The following is a 27,037-nucleotide window of genomic DNA, read 5'->3' on the forward strand; positions in this document are numbered from 1 at the left end:
GATTGTTTTTTGAGAAATATATACAGAACATCAGCAGGACCGCAACAGAATTTTTGCAGGACGATAGCGCGAATTTTAGTTCATTTAAATTAATAGGAGCATTGACAGATATTACGTCGAGAGAATTTATCTGGAGTGTGGAGGAGGGCTGAATATGTGAGTTATGAAAATCGGATGCCGGATTATGGATGCTGAAATTTTCTTCAAAATGTTATGCGAGTGTGTCAGAGATTTTTTGGCTGTCGGTGATAAGCAGATCGTTAGATAATAAAGAAGGAAGTTTTTTTTTATTTCAGTTTAACGTGCCTCGACAGCGCTGGTCATTGGCACACAAAAATCATAAGTTAAATACATTTGAATTAAATAAAAATAAAATTAAAGTTAAATACAGTTACATACAAAAAATAAAATCTGCTGTTACAATGTATAAATTAAATTATATTTTCTTGTACAGCTTGGTGGCTTTAAGGAACTGCACGATTTTGAAGGCTTGAAGGATACTGTATAGTTCACCAGTGTAAACACTACACGTCGAGGGTAAACGGAAAGAACTTATGAGTTCGTGGTTTGTAGTGACTGCGCAAGAAAGAAGTTATATTAGTTTTTTTATCTTGGATTTGTACAATTTTTTTCCAAACATGACTGGGGTCTGTATTGTGGGTAAGGGATGAAGTATAACTTTGCCAAGCAGATTTCTTATTTTGCTTGACAATACATTTAGCTTTAGCTTCAAGCCTTTTATGTAAAATAAGATTTTCTTGTATATTGTGAGGTCTAAACCTATTAAGAGCATGTTTTGATTCACGTATGGCATTTGCACAATCCAGACTCCACCATGGAACAGCCCTACATGCCGAGGAAAAGAACGTTTTATCAATGTGAGCCTCGGCAGCCGCAAGTATGCTCTTAGTGAATATATCTAGCGTATCGTTTATATTCGTAGAAATGATCAAAAATGATAAGTATGCTTCGGAGAGAGGTAAACTCAGGCCAGTTTTTTATTTACCAGAAGTTTTTGGCAACAGTTTCTTTATTATAGGCTTATTGGATATAATAATAGGAAAGTGGTTGCTATCATAGCTCATTCGAACTTGCCAAGAAAGGGAAAGTGCAGTTTTAGGGTCACAGAAGCTGAGGTCAATAGCAGAAAAGGAACTTGAGGAGATGTTAAAGTGAGTTTTGGATCCAGTATTTAACAGACAGATACCAGTTGAATTTATGACTTTTTCTATTGTGTTGCCTCTAGTGCGAGTTTGGGTGGCGCCCCACATAGTGTGATGTGCATTAATGTCTCCAACAAGAATGTATGGTTGGGGAAGCTAACGAATTAGGTCTGTTAACTCTTTTTCATCAAGGGGGTGGTCCGGTGGAATGTATATACTGCAATTGGTAAGTTTATCAGGGCACCAAGTAGTTATAGCTACTACTTCAAGGTTTGTTGATAATAAGAGGTGGGATGAATATATGTCGCTGAATACAAATATTGAAGTACCGCCACTGGCTCTTATGCACTTGATACAGATGTGATGATATCCTTCAAAGTTTCTCAAATTACGTTTATGGTCAATTTTGAAGTTGGTTTCTTGGAGACAAAGGAAGTCAGGTTTATGGGAGGAAATGATTTTCTGAATTATTTCTAGTCGAGGATAAAATCCATCGCAGTTCCAATGTATCAGGGAGAATGTACTTGTTTAGGAAAAAGGGAGAGAGTATTTACTGAGATATTGTCGAGGAGTCAGTGGTATTCCCATCATCAGTAATAGACATTTCGGGAGGAGTTTTTTGCTCAGGGTGAAGTTTAAAGTTAATTCTATTGATTAGACGTGTAATACGTTTTTTTAAAGATCTTTTATATTAGGATAAATTAGGGACAAATTCTTCAGAAGAAGGGTTGTGTCGAAAAAAATAAATTGGTTGGCTTCAGGGAGGGGGTCATTGATGCCATACGTGTTTTCAAGAAACGCAATAAATTGGGTGCCTGTAAGGGAGAATGATTCAGGAGAATCGTTGAATTGTTTATGTATAACGTAGCGTGATTCAGGGCTTATGAAGTGACAATCGTTTTTAGTCAGTTTAGATTTTTTGGTCTTCTTTTTCGCAGGGTTTTTGGAGCTGGATGTTGAAAATACGGGGGGAGGCATTTGATCTGGATGAAGATCAGTAGGAGATATAGACTGTGGTGAGTCGAGGCTGCTGTCATTCGAACGGGGACGTTTTCCGCTAGTTTTTGATAAGGAAATTAGAGAAGGAAAATGAGAAAGGGTGTCCTCCGAGGATACTACGGGAATAACCGAAGTATTTGTAGTGGCAGTAGGGTCAGCACAGGAGGTGGGGATGAGATTGACCGAATCATTTGATTTGGAGAGGGATCTTGAGGGGTGGAAGTGTTGGGGCATGAATCAGCAGTGTGCCCAGCCTGTTTGCAGATAAAGCATTCAAGTTTGTCGATAGAAATGAATATTCTGTGTGTTGTATTTTCATGGCTAATGACAGTCGAAGTTTGAAGAGAACAATCATTATTGGTTGGTAATACGTAAGTTACTCGGCGGAAGCTGTGCACATGTGCGTATTCGTCATCAGGTGAGCCACATTTGACGTATGATATAGGAGAGGTGAGTGATAACCCTAGGTCTTGCAGTGCTTTCTCGAAGACGGAATGGGGAATGGATGGACAAACATTGGAAATGAGTATTCTTTTGGTTGGAGATATATAGGGACGTATAGGGATTAAATTGGAATTAACTAGGATGCTTTGGTTGGTTTTTAGAAGTTTGTCGACTTGAGTCGTCGATGATAAATAAATGCATATGCGTCCGTGTGATATTCAGGACGCGAAAATGACATTTTTAGGAGAGATGATGCTACCTATTGATTTAATGTAGACAAAAAGTACAGTGTTGGGGAAAGAAGGCATAATGATGGCCTGATTTCGTGAGGACATAGAAGGAGGTGGGGATTTTGCAGAGGTAGCTGCAGCATATGATAAAGGTGGAGAGTTAATGTTTGGATTGGTTTTTGGTAGTGAGGGAAGGCTAGACATATTGCTGGTTCCCAAAATCACAGTTAATAGTTGAAAAAAATAAGAGAAACGGATGAAATATATAAATAAATCTCAGCTCGAGAAAAACCAAACGGTGTCTCAGTGATTGGCCTATTGATTTCTGGATACGTAAATAATTTCAAAGTATATTTACTAAATTCTATGATAAAAACGCTGCTTCAACAAGTTGTGGTATCACATTTTAATTATAACAAAAAGCGAAGAATTTATTATTGTTGGGATTTAACTTAATGATATGTACCTGACGAGGTATACAGAAAGAACATGCATTTATTTTTCAAATATATTTGAAATATTGAGTGAATGAATGCTAATTAGAAGAATAATAAAATGTTTTTATGAGCTTTTTGGGAGGAACTAATTGCCAAAACCACATTTTATATGAATGTGGAAACTTTTTGGGTAGTGGAGTAATTCATTTCTATTATTTGAAATTTCACTGTACAATATGAATGATTTGAGCTTTCTAACACTGATACTGTTTTATGAAGTCAAGAGTTTTGAAAAATTTGAGCTAACCATACTGTTACTTCTCCGAATTGATACTTATTCACTAATAATTTCCGTGTAATAGACAAAATGGGTATATTCTAATATGGTTTCATAAAAAAAATCGATTATTTTATGATAAAATAGAAATTTTTATCATCCATCCGCTTAATACACAGTAAATTGAATGTTATTTCTCGTTTTTTCATATATTATTAGATTGACATGACATATATATATATATATATATATATATATATATATATATATATATATATATATATATATATATATATATATATATATATATATATATATATATATATATATATATATATATATATATTCCTAGCCAAAATTTTTTACCTTTTGTCGAACCAATGGAAATCAATGACATGTTATTCTTTATATTCTTTCTTTTCAGTTGAAAGTTGTAGAGCGTCCTCACAAACCATGCGAAACAGAAAAACTAGTTATTTGTCCGAAACCCAGTTTGAATTTCTACAGATCAAGATCTTATATCGCATCATATAATGAGGTTGTGGTAAATAGTTTACCTACTTCAGGAACTCATTCAAATCTTTCGTGTAGTCTACGACGTAGTTTTGCTCAAAAAGCTAAACACACTGGATGTGGAAGAACTGCCGCTAGCGATGACAATGATAAGAAAAAAGATGAAGTTTCAGAGGAACAATGTATGAGTCAAAAGAGTGATAAAAGAGATAAAAAGAGTTCAGAAAAAACAATCAAGTTTACTATTAATTTGAACGAGTTGATTCATAATTTTAACAGGAAAACTAATTTGATGAAAGCACAAGGTATAAACAAAATAAATACTTTCTCTCTCAAGCCAATAAAATGTAGATGCTGTACCAGTAGGAACAAAAATCAAATGTATAAATTTGGACAAAGGAGATTTATTTCAATCAGTTCGAAAGGAAGAATGCAATTACCTAAATATCCAGTTAATAAAATTCGTAAATGCCTGTCATATAAACCTCAAAGTGGTGGAGCTTTATCATACAAGATAAGAGATGCATCTAGTAGTATGTACTGGAAAGATAAGGTTCTGAAAGTCCCGCTCTTTCATATTATAAAAGATAAAATTCATTCCAGTCCACCAGTAGTTCAAGAACTTGATAAACAACTCAGATACTACATTGGTACGGGAGAAGCCTCATTCGGAAAAACAAAACAATCGTCAAACCCCCATTTAAATAGTGATTCTAACAATATTCATAAATCTCAAGCTTTGAAGAGCATTTGTAAGAATAAACCATGTGCTCAAATACCAGATATAACTGGAAAAACATCTGAATACACAATGAGTTTTGATAATTTCAAAAAGAGTCACATATTGCAGATGTTAACAGAAATTCTGATTCCATTAATAGAAAAGGAAAGTATGCAGTACGAAGAAATGCGAAAAGGTAACCATTTTCAATTTTATCTAAAATTCTTTATAGGTCTTCAGAAATCAGATTTCCTTTCCCTTCTTATTTTAAATTATTAATAGCTAAAATGAAGCTCCTTTAAGTTAGATAATGATCATAAGAAACCTATTTTGATGTATTGCTATTTGAAATAATATTACTATGTGATATAATATTCATAATATAATTATTGTATATATTGTCGAATGAGATAATAGGCTTTAACTTTTTTCGGTCGGTTAATGTCACTGAATATTCATCAATTTTTGTCAAAATCGCCAAGGATTTTATACCAAATGATAAACAGATCTTCAGAAATGGATTTCAACTAACAAATAATTAAAACGTTATAATGTAATGCTCTTATTCCAATACAACAAAACAACATTGAAAACAATGAAATATTCTACATGGCAACAAACGATTAATAATAATAAAGTAAGGACGTCACTTCTCCCTAAACATGAAATTGAGAAGATGCTACTCAAAACTACTTAACAGTCATTAAAATAAGTGTCAATCCGTCCTCGAATGATGCCATAGTGATTTCTAATTAGTAGAAAATAAGGCAGACCTTTTTCTGGATAAACCATATTTTTCTCATACCATTTAGTGAGATATCTATGATATCACAGCAAATATGTCGTAGAGTTAATAACTATCTCCAATAAAATTTATAGGAAGAACATATAGCTAAGTTTAATGCCATAATAAATATTCAATGTCAACTGGCTGCAGAACGACTGCAAATTTTCTTTTATGTACACAAAAACCATATCTCGAAACCATTACCAAAAATTATTGTGGCAATAATTAATTGTTCGCAAAGCATGTTTATCTATTTATGTATAAAATGAGTCCCTATTTCCCTTGGTCACACAATCACGCGTGAACGGCTGGACCAATTTCAATATTTCTTATTGTTGTGTTGATTATTGTCAGAAGAAGGTTATTATGAAATAAAAAATTTAAAAAATGGCGTGGAAAACTAGAAAATTTAAGAGCTCTAGCTTGTAATCTAACCTAAGCGCTTTGGAAAATATAAACTTTTTTAATGTACTCGTAACATTTTGAGGTTTGACATAGAATTGGCAGAATGTGTGCTGCTAAGAGGATGTAAAAAAATTGAATGTGGTTTAAAACAAATGCTTCGGTCGGAGTTATTTTATTGATAAAAAATACAAGTGAAATAATTAATCCATAAAAAGGATGTGAAAAAACTGAATTTCTTAGTGTACATCACTGTTAGTACAGAGCAATTAAGCCTAATATTAAAAGTTCAACTTAATATGGAGTATTGGTAATTTTGGATAGACTAACATGAACGTTACTAACGTAACAAGTGATATACTTGGTTATAAACAAGAATAAAATAGTTTTCTTTAATTTACACTTGAATTATCGTTTTTGAAAATGCCAGTAATTAGACGTAAAGTCGCAGAACTCGCAATGCTGCGAGTCAAAGATATACAAGTTAAATTTACGAGCAACGCGAAGTGCGGAATGAAGTTGAACAGAATCGAAATCAACAACATGAAATGTTGCGTTTAACCCCTATCGAGTTGCATTCAATTGTATCGTAGAAATCGAGTACAGTTCACAGCAAATCTTTTCTATTGGACCAATGAAGGTTGTATGCCAATATTGCAAAACATTTAAGTTTTTAAATGAAGCTCATGGATTGTGTTGTGTGAGCGGTTAAGTCAAATTGACGTTATTGGTATCGTCACCAGGACCATTACATTCATTGGTTTCCGCAAATGGGCCAGATTCTAAACATTTTTTGACTCATACCTGTATTCAACAATACAATAATTGTTTTTAAATGACGTCATTTGGTGCAACAAAAGTTATTCAAGAAAATTTTATGCTAACTTTCAAGATTTAGGGTCAAATATTTCATTTAACAGGTTCCTTATTGCCAACGCCGAATACAATTAAAAGACATAATACACCTTCTTTATGATAGACAGATACCATACAATGTCATTAAAATAATCGAAAATATATACTCAAAAAATACAATCCAAGCAAAAATAAATGATGACCTAACTGAACAGATACCTGCAAATAGGGGCATTAGGCAAGGGGACTCTCTCAGTCCGCTCCTATTTAACATAGTGATGGATGAAATCATAAAACAAGTACGCAAACTAAGAGGATACAAAATGGGAAATAAAGAAGTCAAAATCCTGTGCTATGCAGACGATGCGGTACTGTTGGCGGAGAACGAGGACGATCTGCAAAGGCTACTGTACCAATTTAACAAAACAGCAAAAAAATTTAATATGATAATATCAGCGGCAAAGACAAAATCAATGGTTACTTCCAAGACACCGATCAGATGTAAGCTTGTGGTGGATAACAAAATAATACACCAGAAAATGAAATTTAAATATCTGGGAATCGAAATATCTGGACACGGGGACGTGGAGACGGAAGTAAGAAACCAAGCTACAAGAGCCTCAAGAGCAGCAGCATACCTAAATGACACAATCTGGCGAAATAAATACATTCGAATTGAAGCAAAAGCCCGCATATACAAGACCGCAATCAGACCTATATTATCCTATGCAGCAGAGACCCGACCTGAGACCTCTAAAACGAAACGGATATTGGAGACTACAGAAATGAAAATAGTTCGAAGAATAGCGGGAAGAACACTACTAGATAGAGAAAGGAGTGAAAACATAAGACGAACATGCGGGATAGATAATATCAATGACTGGGTACTGGATAGAAAGATAAAATGGAATGAGCACATTGACCGCATGACGGAAGAACGAATTGTGAAAATATCAAGGGACAAATCACCAGCAGGACAAAGAAGCATTGGAAGACCTAGGAAAAGATGGAGTGACAACCTCCCAGGTGACTGAGCAGAGGCAATGACGTGAAGAAAAACAGGCAATGATGCCTATACACAGCAGGAAGTAGAAGAAGAAGAATAGTGACTAGAACTTTTTGCAAATTTATTTTATGGGAGATTCAGTAAATCAAGTTGATCAGCGTTGTGCACACAATAATTCTGTGAAAAAACTAACTGTGGAACAACTCTAAAAGTTTTTTCATATACATAACGAATTGGTTCCATCATTCAAGACTGCGTATTCCGTCTGATAATCACAAAATTGTCATCCAAGCTGATAAGACGCAAGCAGAAGAATCAGCGAGACGTTTTAATGCCCCAACAATTGACAATGTTGCTATTGTCGTCATGGGTGAGAATTTAGAAAACCAAGAAATTTTTGGATATTATTTTTCAATGAAGTTGATAAATCTAATTAAAGGTATCGAAACTAACAAAAAAGTTAGTTCAATAAATTTTTATTCATACAGACTGATGTTTCGGAAAAATGTGGACAATCATTTCTTAAAATGTCTGCGTCTCTTCCACTAATATGCTGTGGATATCTACGTAAAAGTTGAAACTGAGCGATGTCATACGGGATGCCATCAATGCAATTCTCCCAGCAACATATGTCGGAATGTCGGAAGTCCGTGACAAATGTATGTATACGCTCAGGATAGTATGTCGTATGTACGTCATTGTGGCACACCATATTTGTTTATAACAACGTTTACATGCAATGCACAGTGAATAGAAATTAGACAAGAATTATTTCTTGGCCAATCATCCATTGATCGCCATGACATTACCGAAAGAGTGTTTAATAGGAAGTTAAAATCACTGATGGACTTGATGTATTCAGTTGAGTAGCAAAAACGCCGATTGCCACATGCGATCATTCTCATTTGGTTGGTAGAAAAGATACAGCCCAATGAAATCCACAATATTGTTACATGAAATTCTTACAAAAAATATGATCGTGGTCCCTATGAAGTATTACATCCAGATTCTCCGTGTATGGTTGATGGAAAATGTTCGAAACGCTTTCCAAAACAATTATTAGTAGAAACTATTTGTGAAAATGATGGTGATCAACCATCTTTATCAACTTTATCGCCGGCAATCCACTGATGACAATGGATGGTCAACAAGTGAATCAGCTGGAAATTGAAGTTAATAATCGTTGGGTTGTTCCGTTTTCTTTGTTACTCTCCAAAATACATCTAGAAAATGGTCAAGGGGTGTTCTTTACAACGAAAAACGTATTACAACGAGTTGAAAGGCTAGCGGTTATATGTCGCCTGTCGGAATACCAACAAAACTATTTAAATACGCGCAAGAAAAAAAAACTAAGAATGTTGTATATCATTTAACTTCCCACTGAGAAAATTGTCAAAAATAAAAAACTTTTTACCTCGTTTTTCGAAATTCGAGTTTTCATCAGATCTCGACGTTTTAAGGTCCTAGGAAGTTTCCCACGATGGTGTCTGCATGTCTGTATGTATGTATGTAGGTATGTATGTAGATATGTATGTAGGTATGTATGTAGGTATGTATATAGGTATGTATATAGGTATGTATGTAGGTATGTATGTGGGTATGTATTTATGTATGCTCAGAGCTATTTTATCGTTTTTTTTTTTCGAAAACGCATAAACTTATTCTATTTAAAAAAAGGTATAAATATTGTTCTATTCACCTTCTACTTTATAAGAAAAATCACTAAGACATCACATGAAAAAGAATTGCTTAGTAGGAATTATTTACATAGAGTCTTTTGTGATAATTATAAAATGATGAATTAAATAATAGTTTTCAATTTAAATCAATACTCCTGTGTAGATTTTGAGAATAGTTTATTAACATACGGTATAACATTATCATCAAGAAATAAAAAAATCAACACACAGGAAAGTTCTATGTAGGTTCCTATGACTGAATTATCCATGAAATTTCAGTTCCACGATCTCCTCTGTACCTTATGAATACTAAACACTCAGGGTTACGCAGATGATGATTATTCATCACAAAACTAGCCGAATTGCTACAGAGTTGGAGCTTCGTTATCGTTATAATACGGGTGCAAACGTTTTTTGAAATTTATTATAATAGGTAAAGAGACATAGGCTGAATATGACAAACCCAAAACGAAACAACAATCACATCATTGAGTGCATATATATTCTACAAAGAACTTAAAAAAACCTTCAACAATGGTAAGGTTATAACAATTGTTATTTGAAAGACTCTATACTATAGTAAGAAACGAAGTGGCATGCTGCCTTCTGGAATTGTTGTGATCTAAGTCAATGCCAGTCCTTCCAGTATCTCATAACCTAACTTCTCTTTCATCAACTTCAGTGGGACATTTTTTCAGCTTTTGCTCTAACTGAATCATTCTGAACAAATTCTCAAATGTTATTGTGTAAGAAAATAACATGTGATCAAAATTACTTTTGGTGAATATTTTTCCTATATTCAGTTAAAAGGAATGACACAAGCAAATCAGAATATAAAAATTTTATTGACTATTTCATTGTTTAGTCTCAAAATTATAACAACAAATCATATTTGATTGAATACTTCAAGACCATTTAAATTATAATATTATGAACTGATTAAACTGTTGTATTTTAGCTTTCGTCCAACTTAAAAAAGAATTGGAGCTATATTTTATGCAAGTTGAGGAGTTGGGAGTTCGATCAGAAAATGAGGTTTTCAAAATCATAGCTGACATGAATCAAACTAAAAGACGTCAAAAAGAATTAGAGACAGCCTCATTATTGGTGAAAGAATTTCTTAGGAAGTCTAAAACTATTGATAATTATTCTAATGAAGACAAATGTTGTGTATATGGAAGCTATTCAGGTTTGTAACGAATATATAGGGGAAATATTACATTTTTTAACAATTTCAAAAGTTATTGATCCAAAATAACTTTAATGTAACCCTTTATAGATGAATTATTATATTATGATCATTCTACGAACGTCTTTGTATTCTGTTAAACGTGCTTCAATGTGTTATCGCTAAACACACTTTAAAACCTGAGTTCAAAAAATAACCCAAGGTTACACAGTTATTTTCAAATACCAAATTATTTGAAAAATATTCATATTCATACGTTCCACTTTTCAATGCCACTAAAGTCCCTATTTTTGTAATTATAAGCAGATTTATTCTATGAAATGGATTATTTATTCTCTTATTTAGTTCACATTTATGTTACAAAATGAATAGTTTGGTGTTTCGTGGCGAGCAAAATATTTTTATTCATTAAAATGGCATGTCATACACGTCGCAGTTTCGAAAGTTATTTTTGTGGCGAATTGATAGTGGAGTTACATGCCAGACCATTTTCGTGAAATATGAAAAAAAGGTTGTTTTATATATTTTGATGTTGTCATTGGTTCAATGGATGAAAGAGAAGACTGAAGGTGATTCCAAAAAATAAAAGCAATCGAATATTCAATTTTTCAATCCGCCATATTGACAGAGCCTTTGGATTGGAGGATATTGTTTCAGAAAATTGTATATACCGACCTCACATTCACGCCTGGGTCGAGTGCTGGCGAATCACATTGGATTCAAAAAAATAAAATAAATGATTTAATACGTTATTCGAGCTTACAAAAAAATAGATGATTTAAAACATGATTTGAGCTTATCAAAGCAACTGTTAGACTTATTTCCAGTTCTCGTTTTAAGGAATGGGATCTATTTGCCAAATAAACAAAATATTACATCTTCTAGAAAAAGAAAAGTCGCACTTTCCACATGTTACAATATATAAATTTCGTCAACTGCCTGTACTGATATCGGTGGTTTAATGCGAGAATTCCATAGGTATATTTTCCATGTAATTAGCTTGTTCATAAGCTCATCGAATAATAATTCATGAGTTGTGTGTATGTCTTGTTGAAAATTCAGAACCTTCTATACCAGTTACCTATTCAGTGACAAAAATCTTCGAAAATAAGCGCCTCCTTTCAGATAAAACAAACTGCGATAGCTACAACTGGCAGATATGGGGTGATTTAAAATTTATCACAATTTTAGTGAGACTTCACGATGGGTTACACCGAAATATTGCCATTTGAAGCAAATTTGGTCGAAAATGTTATAAAGAGTATGAAGAATTTACAATCTTCATTGATACCTATAATACAATTATTTCCTCAGTTAAGTAACGCCAAGTTGGAGGAGGATATTTTTATTGGGTTATGAATTACAAAGTTTCTGGATTAATTTCATAGAGAAGCTCAACACACAACTCTTAGAGCTAGCTCATTCATAAGTATAGTGAGAAGATTTTTGGGCAAACTACAAGGTAGTTATTGAGCTTTTAGATTCCTATAAAAGGCTTGGATGCTGAATGTCGGTAAAAATTCACTTTCTTCGATACCGTTCATCATTTTTTCCAGAGAATTTGAGAGTGGTCAGCAACTAACAGGGTGAAATTTTTTAATAAGAAATCAGAACAATGGAAATTCGTTACCAAGGACAATGCATCAAGCCATGATGGTTTTTGAAAAGAAGTTATTAATAAAATGTGTTATAAATAATATATAAAATTATGATAGTTGGTACACAACGTTGAATACTTATGAAGTCATATCAAATTCATCTTGTTTGTATGTAGTTTTTTTGATGTAACAGGAAAGCCTCATGTATTGCAGTTTTTTCGTTTTTGGATGAAGTTCTGCAATAAATGTGCTATACAGCTTTATGATACAGCGACTATTTTTTTTGTCTATCAATGTAGTAACAGAAGAACCCTTTCTGAATTATAACAATTTGAGAACTGAGAGCTAAGAACAAATAAATTTATTAACTATACTTGCTTTAAATAAAAATTGAAACATAACAGAGAATAAATTGATGTAATACTTAGCACTGACGTATGGCAACTTTTTATACGTTTCATCACTGTGCAAATACTGAGTGTTAAACATACTGATTCTACGGTGCAGGTAAAATCAAACCAAAATATTTCTTAAACAGTAATTCATAGAACGGTTTCTGTTCTCTTTATTCAGTGGAAAAATGCCCCTTATTTTCCAATGTGGAAAGCTTGATAATGAAAGAACGTTTCTAATTGTTTGAGCAAAACTTGAGAAAATGTATTGTTAATTACTAATTGAACGTATATTATGACATCAACAAATATTTTAGATAATACATCCAATAACCAACATGAAAATGAAAATAGTCAACTAGATGAATTTCCTATGGCGATTTTGGTTAAAGATCGAAAACAGCCACCGGAACACCAAAATGCTCATTCCTATCTAGGCTTAGGAAACTCTACAAAGAATTCTCTAAAAGGTAACAAAAATTAAAAGATAATGGTGAATTAAATATATAGTTTTATTTTCAACTAATCGTTTCATTTATAAAGGAAATATGTTTCTTTTGTAGAAAATTACTTCGCCTATCCTCAAGAGTAGCTATTCAGTACTTTTGAAGTGTCGTATAATTCGTCATTCATAATACGGGGTGTAATTTACTTTGATTGTTGATTTCCTCCACTCACTTTGTCACATGTTTCCTTTTTTATTAGAAAACTTCAGAATCATTCTATATATCTCTTCGCAATTGTAGTTTATTATATTCTTATTGACAATATATCTTCTTTTTGTTTTTGTTCTTATTCATTACTGTGTGTGTAGTAATCTGTGGTCTATGGTTCATTATATCCATAGTTCCTGTGGAATGATTGTGGAAAACTGTTGAACTTTGTCGTTTGTTTTTTTCTGTCGTCAACTGTTTGACCAATCTGTATTCATCTTGTAACTATTTGTTTATAGTACTTAACAAATTCAATTACGATTTTCAATATACGAAAATAAGTACCTGATAATTATAAGAACTCATCTTTCCCTCCTTTGTTTTGTCTATTGATTGATTTTTAATTAGCTAGAAAGTCAAATTCAGACATCCACCTTACAGATTTCACTTAGCACCCAATGACATCTTTTTTATATAAATAATTGAAGTTTCATTTAAACAGTTGAAAAATTATATCAGTCTCGATTGTAAATATTTTCGAAAACAATAAAGTAGATTTTTATCTTAAATGCCATTTTTATACACGAAATATCATAAATAACAACGTATGTGACAAAAATACGGCTAAACTATCATTTAAATGCACACTAAACAATTTTAGTGTGTTTTTCAGAAAAAGAAAATAAATATATTGCAACAAGAACTTTTGCGAGCGATTCTAAAAGCACAAAATATGAAAGTGATTTAGGAATGGAAAGTTCATTGAATTCAAGTATAGATCAAGAAAGTGATGCAGGCTGTTTTCAATACTTTCAAAGTAAATCTATTCCCCGCGAAATAACGCAGAAGCAAAAAGAACAATTTGCAATACCATCTGAATTTAGAGAAGCAAATGCTGTTCGAATGAAATCTCCTTATTCTATATTACCTAGACAAACTGCAAGTAAAGATGATCTTTCCGTTAAATCCGCAACAGCCGGTTTTGCAATTTATGGTAAGTTTACTTTTCCCTAAATTCCTATTGTGTTCACCGCAAAAGAAGGGCTCGATCTTGAATAAAATGAAAGCAAACTGTTAATGTTGTCAAAATATAGAAAGTATCTACTCTCCTGATATATCTATCTTTATTTTGTCTATAATATTGCTTTTGGTATTAATTATTTTATAAAATTTATCAATATCCTTATAATCTATTATTATTATTTTTGTTTTGGTGTTAAACAATTTTTTGAATTTCGCAGACATTTCACGACTTCATTACTAGAAATTTATAAATAAGAATAAATCTCAATCTATGTATTTTGAGTGTAGCTGAATTTCTTCTCGATGAAGATTTGCACACATTTATTATCACATCAATTCATTGTATACTGAATAAATAGTAGGATGAAAGAATAATTGATGAAAAATAAACATGAGCTCTACGAAGAAGAAATTTTCTCTACAGACTTAATCCGTTAATAGAATAGATTTTGACATTTTGTATAGCGTTCGAGCTTTTACTACAATGATATTGTTAGGTATATTATAACGGATCATTTCATCATTCTTCAGAACCATTGAATTGGAAATATTCCGTAGAAATCAAATTGTATACTGCGATCTATTTCCTAGTAAATTTGGATAACAGTGAAAGTCTAAATAATATACAATTCTCTTGTTGAATTGTAATTTCCATAATTGCTTAATCCTTTCAAAAAAATTAGATGGTTCGATCAAATTAGGCGATTTAATTTCTTGAATCAAGAATCTTTCTGTCGAGCCAATTCTAAGAGCTTAGAAAGAACAAATAGTCGCTTAGTAGTGTTTAGTGTGTTATGGAACGGCGCAAGAATTTGTCTTCATTGCGGTAAACGAATACCGAATACTTCAGCGTTACACCATTGTGTTCGTTGTCTATTTTGTCAATAAACGCGTCACCCACTTTTGCTTATTTTCTCATACTTAAATGATACAGACTTTAAATACAAAAGAATTGATGAAAACACCTTTGAAATGAACAGTACAGAGTTCCCATAGAATATCTCAAGCTTCGTTTTGATGTGAGTGATGATTTTTTCTGCTAATCACACTCTTGGTTCACGTTTTTGTCTATGTGTTATAGTAGATTGCTTTCAATAATTGGTAAACTCAAATATAAATTTGTTCATGTTTTGATTTGAACTCCTGTTGATGCTGGATGGTTTTCTATCCAATTAAGAGGTATTAAATTTCAAATTGTAGGCTTTCCTACCCACCCTTGTATATTTTCACAAAAATAGCAAATTGAAATGGAGAATTGACCTACTGCGAGAATATCGTCAGTTTTAGTAAGCATGTGGCAGTTATTCTTTATTTTGCCAAGCCGCGAACGGCAGCTCTGAAGCACTGGGTCGTGATTCCATCGAAAAATTTTGATAGTTACATTCAATCTTCAACGTCACTGAATTTTTGATGGAGTGGAGCTTGAATTATTCGAGACAGCGTATTATGAAATAATAGTCAAAAGTAAAACTTTATTATTCATAACTGAGCTAAATGGTATCCAGAATAATTAACAAAAAAGTAAATCAAATCTGATTAGTTTCAAAAAATTTGCCAAAAAATGTCACTCATAGGTACTAAGACCTATTGTTGGATATGTGACAATATACAATTTAAAAAAAATTACAAATGATGTAGATACCCAATACCAATTTCTCTCAGATAATCTGACCTTAAATCATTTCTCGATGATGGTTTCAGACGTAGTTATACAACAGTGAACAGCAATGGGCAAGCAGACACTCAAAATACAGAGTAACGTAGGGTAAAGGTGAGATGAGCCCTCGGTTAATATAAAAGCAGGCCCTCCGGTATTTAAAAAAAACTTTCAGTAGGAACCAAAACAGGCTGTTCAACGAGAAGCGGTCTGGGACATTCGGTAAAGGTGAAATAAATCTTTTAGTAAAGGTGAAAACGAACCGTCCAGCAAGACCCTCTTTACTACAGAGGTAAACAATAAGAGACGCAGTACTAAAACCGAGGAATATCCCCAAACTTAAAGATATAGATAAACTATGAGGGACAACTGATCCTGCACCTCTCCAAAGAAGAATTTCATACACTCCTCTCTGAACTGTTTCCGCCAACTAAATTTATGTAACAGGGGGGCAGTGATAATAGGTGTTCTTCCTTAGAATGTTATAATTTTAATGGAAAACTTTTATTTCCGAACAAATGAAAACTTTTATTTCCGAACAAATGTTACGGTAAAAATAATATACAGTGGGTGAAAAACTTGATAGCAAAGTTGTTATCAAAACCTGAATACAGGATAAGGAATATGAAATAAATAATGTTAAATATATTCTGTGGAGTATTATTCACTTTTATCAAACATAAATCGAATAAATAATCATACTGATAATCGACAAATGCAAATAAAAAAATATTGTGTCCTAATAGACACAGGTTATGCTATATAGGTATCATATAAATAGCATTTTGAAAATGCTATAAACAATCTGTCAATGACTTTCTTTCGCCTTATAAATCCTGAATCCGTTGCTCCATTTTGTTCTTTCGTTCTCGTTGCAGTCAACAACAACAGCGTTAAACGGCAGTCATAAAACTTTGAGTTTAAGTTTTTTGATAGATCTATCTTATTCAAATTTGATTATGAACGATTCCAAATAGGTATTGTTATACTACAAATTAATCTGAATGCAAATATAACATGATGCAAAAAATTTGGGAGTAAGTAGATGATGTGAGAATAATGCAGTGACATATAAAAATTCTAGTACAACTTCTAATTTCTGAGATGTAGGCATTTAAAGTTGCAAAATCACAACTTATATCTAAGTATATTTTTCTAAATTATACATCGAACTTTATGAATTTTTAATGGATGATTACATATGTCCATGTAGTGTGATTGACGAAATAGATAATTTTAAAATACTATCTGAAGGCCAGGGGCAACCATAAACTGTGAGAGGCAGTTACCCGTCGTATTGTTATTCCTTCGTTTTGCTTGTAGAATTCGTTGTTGTACTGGAAATAGTTTTGTTTCATACATATTTTTGTTAACTGTGAATATTTTTCTTTTACATCAGGTCCCAAATTATTAGATCTCAGTCCTCAAGGTACTCCAAGGTCTGCGGAATCGGCGCGCTGGGAAATAATGAGCTTACATCAAAGGAGGATAAAAATTTCCCCATCTTCAATTTCTATAGTCCTTACTTTGTAGATAAACTCAAACGAATTCTTCATTGAAAAACTGTCAGATTTGATGCGTAGGTTTCCAAACTCTTTCGTTAACCACCTTATTACTAGGTGTACAAATTGCTGAAACAATAGGTCTTTCCAGGTTTGTGAATTTTGGGAAGGTAATAGAGCTTTAAAAATGTTGGGTTACGTACGGATAACTTATGCCTGAGTGTACCGGTGACAAGGTTCTTACAATTTGTAAGTGTTATTTTCCTAATTCCTAATTGAAATGCAAACAGTCAAACATAGTGTTACTTACATGAAGTGTGGAAAAATTTAGTGGGTTAGCTCACAATTTATCAAATAAAAAAATTATAATAAATGTTCGAAGCGAGCACTTTTCACTTCTGCACACTTTCGGAGTCTACGGAGAATATTTCTTTGAACTTGGACATTCCAAAATTCTGCCTTATAGCGTCACAATGGAAGTAACGCTATAATATAATATATTCTATCGATCATTTCGTTTTTTGACTTAATGTGAGGGCAGAAATAGTGGGTAATAATTTGGTAGGTCCATATTTTTTTGATAATAACCTGAATGGTCAGCGATACTTAGAATTTCTCCAAAATGATTTTCTACCCATATTATGTGATGTTGCTCTAAATATTCGCAAAGACATGTGGTTCGTGCACGATGGAGCTTCTCCCCACTTTCTAGATGATGTAAAAAATAATTTTAATAACATTTTTCCTACTAGGTGGATTCGCCGGGGAGGTCCATTTGCATGGTACGTTCCCCTGAAGGGATTTAATTTTTTGAGGTATCTTAACAGCTTGGTATACACAACACTAGTAAAGACAAGGAACGAAATGATCGATAGAATAAACTTCCATTGTGATGCTAGAAGGCAAAATCTTGGAATTATCTTCTAAGATCAAAGAAATAACCTCCAGAAGTGTGTAAAAGTGAAAGGTGCCCACTTAGAACTTTCATTATAGTTTTTTTCTTGTTTGATAAGTTATAGGCTAACCAACTTCATTTTTATGACGAACAGTTTCTTTGGTTGCACAACGATCTAAAAATATGCATATCTGCTAAACTATAAATTTTATCTAGTTCTATCTAAATAAAATAAAAATTCTTCAGATTGTACAGGTTGTCCTTGTAAAAGTTACGGATTGTTAACCATAATACATAAGCTGCTCTTGGCTTTCAGATAGTAGCGTAGAATTTTTTATTTATTATTTGTTAAAACTTTATAAATATAAGTTCTGATTTCGCAACTTCAAAGGCGTATAACTTAGAAAAGAGGGATCGTATAAGAAAATTTTTCTTATCACATAGCATTGTTTTTACGTCATATACTCACTCAATTTTTTATCCCGAAACACTCTGTATTTTCATAAGTTAGCAACGTTGGAAAGCAAAATTGATGGATCTAACTAGATTTAAGCGTTAGGTCAGATGCAGCGTATTTAAAGTAACTGTACTTTCTCAAAAATAGCGATATAAGAATCTTAAAAATTACTTGAACAATGAAAATTTTATTCCAGATACTAGTAACGTTATGCCTTCTTCACACAGCTCTTATAAATCAGACCCCAAAAACAAGATTGGGCAGCTCAAGCCAACATTGCAAGGTAATATTAAAAACTTTGTAGATTACTTATTTCGTCAATTACAAAAAGTAGCTTTCTCGTGATAACGTTCCATAATTCAAATTATAACTTTGCTGAACAGTTTAGCTAAAAATCAAGAAAAGTTTACCGATTTTTGTTATATTCTTGAACTGAAGATTATGTATTATTTACCCCAAATTCACCCACAAACTACACTCTTTTCGAGAAAGACACTCACAAATAAATCACTCATTAGAACAAATAATCTACTGATAGTCAGTGGAAGTTATCGCGTGGGAGGATTCAAAATTTTTCAGATAAATTATACTTCTCACATTTTACTTTACATAATCAGAGTCCATTATTTGCTATGAAATTTTTTCGACATTGTAAGTGTGATTATATAATTTTATTCCAGAAAGTCGTAGAGTTATGCCTTCATCTCATAGCTCATATACATCAGTACAAGCTGAGCAAATCAAACCAACATCGCTAGGTAATGAAAAAACAATGTTATTACAACTCATAATAGAACCCATTTTTAATTACAACATAAAAAACTGCTCATTAATTGGAACATTTTTATATAAATCACCAAGCAATGAATTGAATGTTCTATAGGTACTAATATCTTTGTATTGGCTGAGTTTGAATCTCTTGTGAGATAATCCGTAATTTTGTACGTATATGAAGAATTACGACTTCTTCAAACAGAAACTCTGGCAAATTATTTGAGACCATATAAGCGATGTTGAGTTCGACTAAAAACGTTTATTCATGTCCAAGGTGATGAAATTCTATTTCTTCTCAAGTAATTTTGGATGAACTATACTTCACATATTATATCATACAACATTATTGGTCTTTTTTATTTAATAGGAAAAGTCGAAGACGGTTATTTTGTTTCATTAATAAAATAAAGCAGAATAGGCGAATTAACAAAATGAACCACAACCAACTAAAGAGAAAACAAACAAGAATTCTACCTGAAACTGGACACAACAAGTGATAAAACTGCTCAAGCGGTTATTATTTTGGGACAAGGCCAAAGTTAGCAAGAAGTGACCAGTGCACTGAACATGAGTCAGTCTTCGTTACCAGACTTAACCGCCAATACCAAGAGACTGGTAACTCGTCGAGATATCGATATCAGGCCATTACTGGTGTTCAAGCTCAACACGAGCTCAGTGAAACGCGAGGAGGGACTGTGAGTAGGTAGAGAGACAGATGAAGACTTAAGACAGCTAACATTGAGTCAAAAAGTCCAGCTACTGGCCTCAAAGTATGGTGCCTGTCTCGATTTGCCAGAAAAACACGTTAATTGAACTGACGAACAATGGGGCTTCGTTCTCTTCTCAGAGAAAACCAGAGTGTGTCTGCATGGCAATATAAGTCAACGAGTATACAGAAGACCTGGAGAAAGATTAGCGCGTGTTGCATAAAAGAAAACGTGGCTTTTAGAGAAAGCTCTTGCAGGGTTTTGGCGAGAAATCAATGCAGGCAAAAACCCAGTTTTATTGAAACTGGTGGTGGAGTGGGGGGACTGATGGCGATCACATCGTTCTCTTCGCCAGTTTGATCAGCGAAAACTTGATTCTAATGAAGGAGAATGCCCATGCACACACTGCAGGTTCAGTACGGCAGTATTAACAGAATGACGAAATTGCGGCTATGGATTGGCCAACAAGTAGCCCAGACTTAAATGCAATCGAGCACTTATAGGATGAACTCAAAACGGCGCCCACGAACGAATAGGATAGTATCGAACAAGATCGAGTATAGAAGCTTATTCGATCCATGAAAAAGCGATTGGAAGTTGTTATTAGGGCCAGGGAAGAGAACACTGAATATTGATAAGCTGGATCATTTTGACGAATTTAAGCTTCCATTTTTTTAATGTTAATTATAACCCTTTTACATTGTTTAAAATTCCTTTTCGTTCGATATTTTATGTAAAAAAAAATTCAATACAAGATAGAACACTCATTATTAAACTCAGACCAATGGCTTTTAAATTCTAGAATCAGAAAAAGATTGGAAACTATAGTTATTTTGCTAGAGACTTCAGTCCCATTTATTCGACAATACAATATCACTATCCTTTCTAATCTTACTTTGGTACTCTTTCATTTTTTGTAATTATATTTCATTGAATTTTTTTCATATTTCCACAGTTTTTGAAAAATACTTTCGTTTCAGCACCTATTAGCAAAGCTGGTATGGAAAATCTCAAAAGATTAGAGAAGCTTGAACAATTGAAAGAAGCCGAAGTACGGTTACCATTTCAGGACGACAGTTCTCAAAAAAATATTGATATAATAAAGCCAAATGAACTCATAGGAAAGCAATTTTCGCATTCCAATAATATGCCAACTCAGTTTCCATTGAAAACAGCTAAAACAAAGGATAATGTTAAGCCTAAGTCGATTGTCAATAAAATAATTCCAAAGCATATAAGCAAAAGTAAGATTCTAATCTTCAATAATTTAAGTTATTTTTCGTATTCAAATGTTAATATTTGACTGTATTTACTTACGTGGATAAAAGTCGACCCACTGTAAACCTTTGACTTTTATATTATTAGCACAAGACTGTACGCTGGCCACTCCATAATCCGAATAATTTGAAAAAAAAAATTTAGTTAAAGTCAAAAGTTTCAAGTAGGCCGATTTATATGCACATAGGGTTATTTTCAATTTCAATCGTTCTTCGTGAAAACAATCGTGATTCTTTGTTTTAATTCCTAAATAAACTTAAAGAAGCTATAAGCTTCAGTCGAAAAATCGTTGAAATCTCATTGAATTTTTTCTATATGGCTTCAATATTTCTTAATTCACTTCAAATTTCTATACCTTCCAAATATTTGATTGTCAAAATTCTGTAGCTTGTAAGAATGAGAAGGACGACCTTATATTTTGTTTAGAGTAAGAAATACAGAGAGTTTCCCATAAATAATGTCGGTTTCCAATGTTCACATTGACCTCTCTTTGCGACAGGATCTGTCCCTTGACTAAGCACTGATGTTCGGTTAGTTTGGATATACCGATTTATTCATCACAATAAAAATACATCCAATAAAACGATCATCTTCGAGAAGAAAAAAACCTCTGAAGAAGGAGACACCGCGAACAAACAAATACAAAAAGAACTACAAAAAAGGAACAGCAGAACAAGGAACTCGTGAGCTATACTGAGTATGCTACAAAATATGCAGTCACTTATAGCAACACTGATCACGCAACAGGTAATGTAAAGTGAAATGGAGGGCAACAGGTTCGATAGTAAAAAATTTATGAAAACACAAAAAAATGTTGCTGAAAGATCAAAGAATGACTGGCAAGAGCAGAGAGAGTGATTCTAAATCTCCCACCTCTCCACATAGTACTGGAAACTGTCCCTGAATAATGACCAAAACTGGGACATGCCTCAGAATGATGCATCGAAAAAGCTTAGCTTCGAGAAAAAAATTTACTTCAATACTTAGTTGTGAAAATAAGTTGAATCATAACACCATACAAGAAATGAATAGAAATGCCATTGAAAAATATGTCAATTTGATAGCCCAGAAGCCATTAAAGTGAAGGGAAATGAAATAGCTAATAATCTCTGTGGTATCAGCTACAAAACAATGGAAAAACACTAGAAAAGAAGGTAGATAGCAGCAAAACCAATTATTGGGACAACCTGCAGGGTTTGAGACAGGTAAACTTCTCTGGGAAACTATACCCAGAAAAGATCTGCTGAATGTATGAACCTAAGTAAGAACAATCTAGGAATACTAACAGGAGTCCTATCGGGGCACTGTAACCTCAACAAAAACCTGAAGTCTCTAGATAATGCGGCGTGCGTTCTTGTTGCACGCAGAACGACCACATTCTCTCGAAGTGTGCAACATTACGAAACTCCGGAGCTCTATACCTGAGAGCATATGAAATGGAAGATGAAGATTTCTGGCAACTACATCCATCCGACAGGGATTAATAGAACAGCTGTAAACACTATCAAGTTTAAAAGCTGTTTCCATCATAAAATAAATGTCTTCATTGCCAGAAGTGTATGATAACAGCTTTAGAGAAACTCATTTTACATCAGGTACAATGCATAGAACTTGCTACTGACTTATAAGGGTTTATAAACTAACTGGAGAAAATATTGCTGTTTTTTTTTGTTAATGGAATAGTTGAGATGACAATAAATATTATGTACAGAAACTTTGTTCTACAAGTTTAGAATTTGAAATTTCTAAGGAAGTTGTTTTGCGAGAAAAGTAAAACGGAAATATTTAGTGTTTCATACGTTGAGAGAATAATTTGAGATTTAGCATTCGATAGGAAATTATAAATCTCTTAGTACATTTTGACTTTGTAGAGGAAATGTTACAAGTTTACTATGATGAGGAAGACAAAATTTTCCCCATAATGCATTTTTCGATTTGCAACAATTTGTTGACAAGTGTACCTATAGTCATACGTTCACTCATACGTTCACTCATTTTTTGTTAACATCATTATTCTTCTTTTTTAAGATCAATCTACACCCACTTTAAACACTGCTCCAACAGTAAATAAGAAGAGTGTTGAAAACTTGACTTTCGAAAAAAGGTTACCCTTAAGCGTCTTAGATAATTGTCGCGGACTATTGGAAACTCTTCTTAGAAAATTTAAAGGTCCGCCAAAAAGGAATCTTGGATCTTCATTTCTATCAAGAAAGTCTCACTCAGCTCCAGCACTCATGATAGTGGATAATTGTGAGTAACTTGGTGTATTAATATATTTTACTCTTTTTTATCAATTAATAAGAAAAAAAGTCTTAGAACAAAATAGTGTAAACAATCATGAGCCTCTGAAGCCTTTATTACTTGTATGAATTATTGGAAATGGATTATAATAATGATCTAAATTATGAAAAGGTGTTTTACTTGAAATATGGATTTGTTTTTCATTTGTATCAGATTTTCTACATTATAGCAATGTCTGTACATATTAATGGCCACGTCAATGAGTAAGTAAAAAAGGCTTTTTGTTGAAAGCCAAAGAAGTTTTTTTTTTAAATTCAAGTCATTCAAACAACATCTATAATACTAGAGGGAAATGCTTTATTATCGCAAAATTATTACTATAAAATTTCAATATACAGAAGAAAACCACAATGAGTAACAAAATTATAGGCAATAGTAATAGGTAGTAATTAGTATATATGAGTCCATAGCAAAATTAAACCAGTATGCAGCATGCCCATATTATTATTAGAATAGAAGTCGTTCACAGAGTAGAAGGCACTTTCCAGTAAATATGCCCTCAAATTATTGCGGAATGCGGGAAAAGATGATATCGATTTGATTTCAATTGACAAGTGATTGTGCATTTTTTTGCATTGTAAAATATTGAGCTCTTAACTAATTCTTAACGTGGAGTAGGTAGGTAAAGGTCGTTTTCCGCGTTTATAAGTCGATAGCCGTGCAATGACCTTTCAGAATTGGGGAAGTTCTTTGGAAACTGATCTTAGCGCAAAGCAGGAGGAACTTAATTTTTTTTAGATAAGGCGGTAATATGTAACGATGTCAATGGTGGTGTTACTTAATAAAAAAGGCTGCAATGTATTTTTATATGATAAAACTTTGGTATTGTGTATGAATTTTTCATTTGGGTTTATTGAATCTTCACATAAACTCATACAAATTCAGCTATTCAAAACGTAAAAAATTGCATTAGAAGAAAATAGTTATCCTGAAAAATGATTAATAACATATTTAAGAAAAGGATATACAAATATTATAATAAATCGAGAAATAGAAGAGAAACTAATCTTGAAACACTTTCCTCCAACATATGAGTCATGAAGGACATAATGCTTCATTGAAATATTTCATTAAACTAGAATCTAAAACACCCAAAAGCAAAAGAAGTAATATTATGCATTAAGTATTTTGTAATGATTGTGACGTTGTTTGCATAGGACAAACATCCCAGTATTTAGAAAATAGATTGGAAATTGATCAATATGATAAAAAATGGAACAGTATCAACAAACTATGGAATATTAATAAAAGCATACTTTAATTTATAGAAATTAGAAAATTCTTGAGACTGAGTGACATAACGAACTTATCGTTTTCAGAAACTAAATTTAGTTTACCTTTAGTATGCGTTACATTCAAGTTATTCGATATACTCACATTTTTGAGAGATATTATATAAAAGATGGTGAACAGAACAATTAAAAAAATCAGCCAAATCAGAGTTGTTTCAGAGGATATTGGAAAAAAAGTTCTGTTGACGTCATGTGGTTTAAATTTATTATAAATCAAACGATTCATTTTCCATTAATTATTCGATTTCAACTACGTAGTGAATAATATCGTTCCTGAAGTAGGAATAATAGAAAACGTTATTTGAATATATTATTAACAAATTTTCAAAGTTTTGTCAATCAATAAGATCTATTTATAAAGAAAAATCATTTATGTTCCTCTTTTTATAGCTGTTTTCAACTGACATTTTACTTCAATTGCAGATCAAAAGAATGATGAAAGTCGTATCAAAATGATTAAACCAGCAGTTACGGTACAATTGAAACAGAAGTATCCTTGGAACCGACTAGGATTGAACAAAAAAATGTCACGAAAATTTAGAAGTGGAGCTAGAAGAGTGTATTCGACGGAAGCCAGAATATACTCATTTAGCAAAAAAGGTCTGACCGATTATTCTATTTATTGTCATAAGAGGAAAGAGTGATACATTTTTATTTGTTTTTGTGTGTGAACTTTTTTGTTTATATTGTTATTAGAAAACTGTAGAAATCTCTCTTTGAACTAGGCTGTTTTATTGTGGAATGGAATAAATCATTCGTGAATAATAAACCTCCCTTATGAATTTAATTCACTTGCGTAAATTTAGTATTTGAAACAATTAGCGTTAAATTCATAGAAGAATTTGTTTACGAATTGATAAAGTGAAAAGAAAGGACACCAGTATTTTATTTTTATATACTACTGTATATAAAAACACATAAAACGGTTTTATTATGTATTTTTTAATTTATATAAAGGCAGTTTGTAGTACCCTTAAATCGATACTTTTAAGTTTTAACTAGAATACGGACTTTCAGCAAATTGTGTATATTTTAATTTACCAAATTATAACTAATCAGTTTTTAATGATTTTCCCCCATGAATATTCAACTTCATACTTCATCCTCGCAGGTAGAATATGATGAGGCGACTAGAATGTGTCAATTCCTCTTTTCAATTATTATACAGATTTGTGATTTGTGAAATTGACCATAAATTTTAATTGGCTGTATTGCATGTGATTTTTGATTTTTTTATACACTACACCACACACACATTACCAGCTTTCGATTGGTATTATCTGAACTTAGAAATTCCAGGACCCGTTTAAGAGATTCTTACCGATATTGCCCCATGTATAATATATTTCTAATACAATAAGTGATTTCCAAACTACTTAAATAACCAATGAAAACGACAAATGCGACAAAGTTGTCACATGTTTATTCAATTATTAGTGAACGATTAAATCTTATCAAACATTCAATTCAATTCAAACAAATGTTAGGAATTTCAAGTATTTTAACTACAATGATAAACTGTATTGAATCACAATAACGATAAATACCAAACAAAACAAAAAAACAGTAACTTAATAACGAGCAACAATCTTAGAACAATAACTAAAATAATGTAGTTAAGACGCATAAGAACTGAAAAATATACAATTATTGTAACATAATAGGAATAATGTAGATTCTAGAAAAGGAAACCAGCATAGTATTAGAAAAAAGTATAATTCTATCAATTAGTTGTTGTCGGCTCTTGATATTCTCTGCGCAAACTAGTTGCTTTAATTGTGCCCAAATATGGTAATTAACAAGATC

The 27,037-nt window shown here is 32.5% G+C and overlaps 2 protein-coding genes across 4 annotated transcripts in view; one reads left to right on the forward strand and one right to left on the reverse strand.

The window, feature by feature from the left end:
• LOC130447779 (uncharacterized) overlaps positions 1-26,440 on the forward strand; it is a 29,074-nt gene extending 2,634 nt beyond the window's left edge. Inside the window, exons 2-10 of one of the 3 annotated variants that reach the window (XM_056784784.1) lie at positions 3,975-4,980; positions 10,472-10,702; positions 13,010-13,162; positions 14,019-14,339; positions 19,076-19,162; positions 19,560-19,637; positions 21,341-21,604; positions 23,667-23,888; positions 25,655-26,440. In XM_056784784.1, the coding sequence (XP_056640762.1) occupies positions 3,975-4,980; positions 10,472-10,702; positions 13,010-13,162; positions 14,019-14,339; positions 19,076-19,162; positions 19,560-19,637; positions 21,341-21,604; positions 23,667-23,888; positions 25,655-25,875 (2,583 nt within the window). In that variant the 3' untranslated portion in view covers positions 25,876-26,440. The remainder of the gene's footprint in view (positions 1-3,974; positions 4,981-10,471; positions 10,703-13,009; positions 13,163-14,018; positions 14,340-19,075; positions 19,163-19,559; positions 19,638-21,340; positions 21,605-23,666; positions 23,889-25,654) is intronic. The other 2 variants (XM_056784785.1, XM_056784786.1) reach the window with 2 other exon arrangements.
• Positions 1-27,037, reverse strand: part of LOC130447781 (alpha-tocopherol transfer protein-like) — a 113,105-nt gene that overhangs the window by 37,112 nt on the left and 48,956 nt on the right. The gene's annotated exons all lie outside the window — the stretch shown is intronic.

Source organism: Diorhabda sublineata, chromosome 8 (assembly GCF_026230105.1).
Source record: "Diorhabda sublineata isolate icDioSubl1.1 chromosome 8, icDioSubl1.1, whole genome shotgun sequence".
Taxonomy (NCBI): Eukaryota; Metazoa; Arthropoda; class Insecta; order Coleoptera; family Chrysomelidae; genus Diorhabda; species Diorhabda sublineata.